Source organism: Charadrius vociferus, unplaced genomic scaffold (assembly GCF_000708025.1).
Source record: "Charadrius vociferus isolate BGI_N301 unplaced genomic scaffold, ASM70802v2 scaffold72, whole genome shotgun sequence".
NCBI classification, from domain to species: domain Eukaryota; kingdom Metazoa; phylum Chordata; class Aves; order Charadriiformes; family Charadriidae; genus Charadrius; species Charadrius vociferus.
In genome coordinates this window covers 2,238,260-2,246,978 of record NW_009647830.1, presented here as the reverse complement: position 1 = coordinate 2,246,978, position 8,719 = coordinate 2,238,260, and the positions used below count along the sequence as shown (strand labels likewise).

Below are 8,719 nucleotides of genomic sequence, written 5' to 3'. Positions count from 1 at the left end.
CTACCATGTCTGGAAATGAGTAACCTAAAATTCCCCTTTCCCTTTCTCTTCTTTTCAAACAATATGGAGATGGATTACTGTACCAGCTATAAAACTGGCATGTCACTACCATCAGTTCAATGAAATTGGTCTGTGGAGTGAAGTTAACACAGTAATTTATAGCAAATCGGTACTTTCCTACTGCAAAACTACAATGCTATTTCTGTGCATCTTATAAAATTACTCTTCCCACAATGTTACCATCTGACCTAGAAACAGTCACCACTGTAATGACTTATGACCCACTTGACAGTACAAGATGACAAACCCTGGGGAGAGTAGATGGCAGGAAAAGGAGCATATGAGAAACTTGGAGATTATGGAATTTTGATTGTGTTGTTAGTTTTGGGTGGTTTGGGGTTTTTTTTGTTTGGTTGGTTTGTGTTGGGTTTTTTTTAAAAACAGTTGCTGAAACCGTTTAATATTGCAGATCATGTATGACCAATTTATTTCTATATGCTGGAATAATTTCAGATTTCTAAGTGCTTTGAGTGACTTTTGCCATATGAAAACTGATTTATGAAGTAAACAAGTCTCTCATTCTGTTTTCTTATGTACTACCTCTGTATTTATTACCTTTGTTTTGAATAATATTTGGTATACTTTCAGGAAGTCATACACATGTTAAATAAAACTCTCAAGAAAACATGCTAACTAATGTTTCACATGCAAAGAGATTGGGTAAACCATGGATTTACTATTCCCTTTGAACTGCATGTTAGGTTGGTTTTTTATCACCATTATTAGCATAGATGTACAACTGTATCCTCATCTCTAGCCTAGAAATACGAGAATAAAGTTTCAGGCTTGGGTTTTTTTCTGTTTTGGATTTTTTGGGATTGTTTGAAAGAAATCTAGATGTATGGGGGGGGGGGAGGCAGATGCCCTCAGTTGCAAGCATTTCCCAAACACTAAGCCACTTCTCTAAGCAGACAGCCAGAAACAATGTCTCTACTATAGAAACAGGAAAACCATGTTTTTCTAGGACATGAATCATTAAATGGTATCCAGACTGACTCCACTTACACTTAGAATAGCTGCCCTCGCTGCAATTATATTAGCAAAGAGGTAAACCCGATGGCAGAGATAATTTTTGAGACATTCTGCAAGAGAAAACACAGAATTTCTTTAAAAAGGCACAGTTCCCTCTAGCCACCGATGACAGCCAAGAGTGACCCAACTCCCAGTTACCACAAAGGCCACACCACCTTCTGCTTCTTGTCCAAAGACAGAGGTTTCCTACACAGTGAAGAGTAAATAGTTTGTCAGGAAAAAAGAAAAGTTAACCCTTTGGATGGGCAACCACCGATCCTGAAGAGCAAGAGTTGTACCCTCACTGTCAGACAAAGGAACTGCCTATTCAGTTGAAGAATTAAGGGATGGCAATAAAGGAGCCTATTTCCTACAGTGAAATCGAGGAAGGGATGCCCAGTTCGTCACAGAACACAGCACAGTAGGTAGACCTGCGTTATGTTCAGTAACATTTATTAAAATATTAAAGCTCCCTGAAAACAGGGGAGAGACAGTCTGGTTGGGAACCCTTCCTGATGCCCAAATGAGAGGAACAGATTGCAGATGATACAGGAGATTAAACACTGGCTAGGTAAGTGATATCCTGTAGATTATTTGTCCCACTCCACAAATTGAAGTCTATAATCCTTGGAAGTTTGTCTCTGTCTAGTGGGACTGCCTAACGTTTTGGATAGCAATCAAACTAGATTATTCTGCAGGGCTTTCAACAAGTATTCATTAGGGAGGACACTAAAAAGGTATGATAGGACATCACTACTTGAATATAAGATTCAAAACTAATACATGAAAATGTAAAGGGATGCAAAGAAAACAAACCAGTTGTTTATATGCCAATAGTGGAAACCTGGAGAATGAACAGAGCCAGAAAAATGCACTTCTGATAATAAGTGCAATTCAATACAATTTCTGAAGCCTACTAGAGTTTTTCAAATTACTTCAACATTAAAAAGCATTGAGAAAGACAGAAGAGACTGGCAAGTTGTGTGGTATAATAAAGACACCACTATCTGCTTAAAAGTGGTTGCTCATTTTGTCTAGGGTAGATATGGGTCAATGTATTAACAGACACATTACAGTCTCGGTATCAATACAGATCTGCAGTAGACGGCTCAATCAGAAAGGAATGCGATTGAGGAGCCCTTTCAAACATAAGTATGACGTGAGAGGAAAGACTTCAGGAAGGGAATGCATGCCAACAGTTTTCCTCGGCAAAATATCTTTAAGTTTCTGAAAAATAAAAATTATGAACTTCTTAGAAAAAAAAAAAAAATACAGCAGCTAGGCAAGGGTAAATGTATATTAGATTTCGTTTAGAAATGGAGAATTGAAGTTCAGTTGATTACAACCTAATTTAATTCACCATATGTGATTCCAAACAAGTTATACATAACTCAGTGCTTTAAAAGGGACAATTTCCCATCCTGAAAAGAAAGAAAGCTAAGTAGGGAGCAACTGTTATATATAAAGGTGTAAGCAATGAATGAAAGTTATAGGAGAATGACTTTTTGTTAAATGGCAAGAAAAAGCAAGCCTCTTTGGTGAAAACCAACAAATACAATCAAGGAAACATTACACAACAAATGCATGAGCTGTTTTGAAAATGAACTTTTTCCTGGTGCCATATGGAGCTGTTCACCTAAGAATACAGATGGCTGGTTATGCTTAGACGAGTAGAAACCAAAGAGAATTTGGAAATCATTGTAGACAGTTATTTTATGAGCTCTGTGCAGGTCTGCAGCTAAGGTGGTAAATAATCCTCCAAACTACAAGGAGATAAATATAAGAAGATGAAGGGACCTGAAAATATTTCTGTACACAACACCTGCCAGACTGTTAGTGACATGTTATGTCACCTTCTGGCATTCTTAGATGAAAACTGAGGACGAATTCAAGAAATAACTACAGAAGTATGCAAAGTCTAGAAATCATGCCTCAAATCCCAAGAAAGCTCATTTTGCTTAATTTAACCAAGAATTTAAGAAGTGAGATGGCGGTAGTGTATATACTCATGCATATGTGAAAGATTTTTGATAAGAGATGTCTCTTTAATCAGGAAAAAAAAGAGACACAATGAGATGCCACAGCTGGCCACTACAGTTTGACAAGTTCGAACTAGAAACAAGGCTTTAGAATTATCATTAAACCCCAAGGATAATTAACTGCAGGAACATCATGCCTAGGGTTATGGTAGAGTCACCAGCACTTACCATCAACCTAAACTCCCTTTCTGAGATGTATAGAAGTTTCAGAGGAAATCTGGGACCGGACATTGGATTCTCTGGCTTGCCTTACTCAAGGGGATTAGAAAAGAAAATCACTATGATTTCCCACACCCCCGCCTCCAATCTTACCCCATTTCTCAGAAAAGATCCCTGCATCCAAATTAGCATCCTGGAATATCAATAATAAACTCGAATGCAAGAGCAGAAACACAAAGTTTTATTTGCAGAAATGGATTTAACGGTTAGGAGTCAGAGAAGCAGCCAGACATATCCTCTGACTTGCTCGACTAGGCAAAGGAAGAAATCCATAAATAAAGTGACTAACAAAGCTGCCATCACCAACAGGAAATCTGCTGCTCATCTAGAAACAGCCAACACCATGTTCCGTGCTGAAGAAAAAAAAAATCAATGCTTAAAAATACCAATACACCCAATGCCCTTAAAAAAAAAAAAAGTAGAATAAAAGGAGCATTATTTTTCTAACAATAAATATCCATTAGCACCACCTATGCAGGTCAATGCGTATGCTCTTTGTCTGTTTTCTCTGCTGTGACTTGAAGTAGGACATTTGTCCCTCTGATGAATTATCTCCTCCAGCATGCCGAGGAAAAAGCAACACTCATTCTCATCGTGCTGAGCTCCTCTGCAGCCAACATTTAGTATTGCTCGGCGAGCATGCGTTCCTGTCCTACCTTCAAGTTGTTTTAGAGGAGGACGAGAACACCCTGGAGGAACTTGAACTCTCAATGGTTTGGCTTAAAGTGTCCATTTCTGTTCTTCAGATGATAGGACTTGGCATTTGAGGACCTCGCTTAAAAAAGCTCATGTATCTTCTCCTACGCAACATCATGAATGAGCAAGCAAGGCCAATAAGCGTGGTCTTAAGCACTATTATTACACAGCTTTAAATCTCCTTCTCAAAGTTTTACCTCTTATGATCTTGCTCACCCACTATTTATATGCAGAAAGAGGGGGAAAGAAGATATATAAAGCTGAACTGAGGCAAAAAAAAAAAGTCAAATAGCACTCTCTCTTCTGCTATAAACCCTACTGCTGCTAAAGAAGCATTATTTTCCCAGGTTGCATTCATGCCCATGCTTCTAAGATTCTGTTAACAACTTCTACACTTGGGATCAGCAAAAGAACAAGAACAAGTTACGTTCACCTGCATCTGTCCAAGAAATGGGGACAAATGGTTCTGGCTGCAGGGAAACAAATTTGTGATCTACGATTGATGATCCCAATCCTCCTTTACAAAGCAAACTAAAAGGCTATCCAGAAAATATAAAATTCTAATAGCTCATCTGTTTGGCAACACCATCAGTCATGCAGACATAACTTGATATGCCTCTCCTTGCAATGCCCCCCATGAACAGGGGCCTCTCTCCTGGTGTGCAGGGTCTTCTACAGGAATGGCCTCTAGTCAAGCAAGAGGTATCCCCATGCCAAGACCTGCAATCACCCTAAAGCAATATCCTTTTTGAACCACAAATCTGTACGAAGATGGTAAAACAATTCATCAGCGTCACATAAGATTTTGACAGCGTCTGGACCTAAACTTAAGGTTTGGGTACACAGTCAAGTTACTATGGGGTACACCAAGGTACAAATTTAACAAACCAGCTATTCTACAGTGGCTGACCATACGTATACTCTTATCTTACCACAAAGCATGTGAGATAGATTAAAAGGAATAAACTAAGAGGTGAAATCTATTTCAAATCTCTATTTCACACGTACTCGGAAAAGAAAAGGAAAGGGCTTGAAACAGTTACCGCTTAGCAGCTGGCCTACTGTAAATGTACATACTGTCTTTCTCATGGCACCTTGTTTACATATGCATATTGTACCCTCAGAGTTAGGACATCGTATCTGTAGGCTATGTATGAAAATAATATGATGCCCAGAAGGTATCTACCAAGGGAACAATGTGCTGTTCTTTCTTACGTGAAGGAGGAGCTCACTTCAACAGCCAGTTTATCGTTCCTGGGACTACTTTTGGCATAAAACACCGCAACTCTCAGAAACAAAACAAGACAGCCAATCTGGCTTTTAAAAGCATGTAGGGAGATAGATAATTATTGCTATATGTTTGGGGTACAGTCAGAGATTATAGCAATGGTAGTTAATACACTGCACAGAGAGAAACAGATAAAGTATTTTAAAACTCCCATTCCCCAGCAACTTAAGTTTTAATGACTTTTAATGGCTTTTCAGTTCAACTATTTTTCTTTCAGTTACAGAAAATTACATTTGGTAAACACCTCAAAAAAGTATCCTGAGATCATTAATTTATTTCCTGCGAATGTGTATTTATTTTCTCATTATGCAGAGGCTCTGATTTTCTCAGGTGCCACAATGCTCAAAAGAAAGCAAAAAAAGGAATGAGTCATGACATCCCGGAAGATAACACATGTAGTTTTTAAAATACAAGGGGAAAACGATGGTTTCCAAGCCACTATGGTTTTAGAAAACATCCTAAATAAACTGCAAAAGGAAAACATTAATTTCAAAATCTCAGGTTGTTCAATGACTTGTTGAAATAAAACAGGAAAGTTGGGGATAACTTTAGAGTAAGGACAAGAGATGAATAAACAACCTTTTAAGATCGCATGCGGAGATAGAGCTGAGTAACTCTAACTAGACTTGACATATTAGAGGGTTAAAGGGACATTAAACCCCGTAGGCCTCAGTTTTTCAATCCTTGAAAGCAATGAAGTCTGATTGGAAAAGTCATGTTGATTTTGTTTATTCTGTTCCTGCTATGCTTTTTTCCCCTTTGAATTACATTTTTGACATTAAAACACACTACATATTTCTCATTGCTGCTGTCAAATCAGATTTTAAGCCTGAGCTATATATTCTGCCCACATTAAATAAGCTGTATAGATTCACATATAAGGACTGTTTCTTCAGCAAGAAATAATAAATGTCAAACTCGTAACTCTGAGCTTTTGTTTTTCCCTTTTAAAGGCAAAGCACATACTTGAAGACAGCAGAATAGTTCCAGGCAGAAAATGAGTAAATGCACATTCATCAGCATCGTATATAAAGAATATGCAGTACATGAAAAAGTAGTGAGACAATAGCTATAAATAAAGTTTGAAACCAACATACCGGCTGATCACTACAATAATTTTTAAATTATCTAGAAGTATTTTAAATAAGTGCAATAGTTCCTTAGTTCTAACAAGTACAGATTTACATATACATCTTCATATATGTGAGCAACAGCTATGAAAGAACCGCTTCACCTATCACTGAATTACATCCAGCTCTGGACTGAGATTCAAATGAAACAATTCTGTAGAGGAATGAGAAAAGATACATAGCAATAAACTAAAATGATTTAGAAAGGCAGAAGGCAAGCTGGAGCGGAGTTAAGGCTTGGTTATCAACCCATGGACAGAAGCTGTGTTCAGTATTTTTCTCCCTACCATAGGTCTCTCAAGTAGCACAGTGTCTCTTTCAGAGGGTCCTGCATATCAAGCTGAAGTCACTCATATCTGCAAATCCTACTTAAAAATATTAAATCAATGCTGATAATGCTGTACCAGGTTGCTTTGTTCTAAAGGTACATTAAAAGAAGACACAAGAGAGAGAACACTCAAGCCCTTCAAGTTAAACTGAAGAAAGAGCAGAAGGACTTTTAGACATTCCAAATTCCATCTGAAGCCTCCTCACAAGATAACATTTTTACTGAATCGCTGTATTACTAATCAGTTGTCAGAAAGCTAGTTTATGTATCACAAACCAGAGTAAGAACTGAATTCACAATCTAAATAATTTCAATGTAGGAAATAGATCCTATAGATCACAGGACTGAAATGAAAATGTAGGAGTTGGTAAGTTTTTATTTGAGCAATAGCTTTATCAAGCATGTCTAAATATTTCAGGAGCTAAATTCTGCAGCAATACAAAGAGACAGATGTTAAACCTTCAGAACCATCTTCTGGTCTCTTCATACCCTGCCTATGAGCTTAACTGAAATGTCAAAAGCTGTCATGACACTGTCAGCAGGATCGTGAATCTCTGATCCTGTTTCACCTGTCCCCCATATATTTTTTATCCTCACATAATCCATCACACACATCCTCTTTTCAACAGCCTTCACATACCCCTCAGCTTCCCTCTTCCTGGACTCTCTCTACACCTTCCCCTTCAAATCCCTCGCTAGAATTCACATTTTCCGTGACACCACCCCACTTTCTTCTTACTGATACTCCTCAGCACCCCTTTCTCTTTTGCCTTCTAAATGACTTTTTTCACCAGAGGCCCTTCCTCCTCACCTTCCCCACAAACACCATCACAACATAAATGAAACCAACAAACTCGGTCACACAACCTCAGCTCTAGAAGTCCTGAAATCACTGTTTAGCACTGAAAATCTAGCCAACTTTCTGAAACTTAGTACCATATCAAATTTTATTTAAACAGACCAGCTCTAAGCTCTTGAGCACCCCCTAACACTATCTTTTATTTGCACAGCTGTTTAACTCTCAAAAGAGCAAGGGTGAATTGTACTACCAGTGGCACTACTAAACAACGTGAACATACAATGCAGCTGTTAAATAGAGATATCCTGTTTTATTACATGTTTTTCCAGATCTAAACCAAATCAGTGCTGACATATATATTGGAAGTGGAAATATATTAAATGGAGCAGAAAGATGAAATAAATAACTTTTTAGTTTCCAGTAAATTCTGATTAACTAAGAGAGCCCAGATAATTAACGCTGGACTCGATAACAATTTTCAGGCATATTTGAGAGGAAAACGCTAAGAATTAGGTTGATGCTTTTGCTGGATGTCGACTAGCGCTTTTTCTTTGGAAGAACCCCCCCCCCCCCCCCCAACCCTTACAGGAAGCACTTCGCTGCTTCAGATTTACACTGTAATTCGCTGTGTTCCCACCCAATACATCATAACTTACACATGCCATCTACACATTTTCGACGCAGAAAACGTCTTCAGGCTGACTAGGAAAGGAATTCACTAATCTAACAGATGGGCGAACCAAAGTACTAACAGCACACCACCCTGCTGCCAAACAAACAAACAAAAAAGAGCAACTCCCTTAAACACGGGGAGCTCTTGTTTTACACCAAGAATTTGCCTTGCGGCTCTTTTTAGCCATAAAATTGGCAGCGGTCAAGAAAAAGGGGGAGGAAAGGTAAGGAGAGCACTGAAATCGGTCAATTCAGCGGGAAGCGACCGCTTCGCAGTCCTCCTGCCTCTGGGTGAGGGCTCCAGCTCGTCGGAGCCGGACCGGGGGGCAGGAACACCCTCGAAGCACACCCGGAGCTTCGCCACCGACAAACTTTCGCAGCCCCGCGAAGTCAAACGGGGCGAGAACTCAACCCCCGGTGTCGGGTTCCCCCGGTTGTCGGTCATCCCCCGGCGGGAGCCTGTCGGGCAGGTTTCCA

General features: G+C 39.1%; 1 protein-coding gene across 1 annotated transcript in view; it reads right to left on the bottom strand.

Annotated features, from left to right (window-relative positions):
• FGD6 (FYVE, RhoGEF and PH domain containing 6) overlaps positions 1-8,687 on the bottom strand; it is a 71,159-nt gene extending 62,472 nt beyond the window's left edge. The window contains 2 exon segments of the mRNA XM_009882648.1: positions 1,066-1,142; positions 8,528-8,687. Coding sequence (XP_009880950.1) covers positions 1,066-1,142; positions 8,528-8,687 — 237 coding nt within the window.
• Between the last annotated feature and the right edge of the window lie 32 nt (positions 8,688-8,719).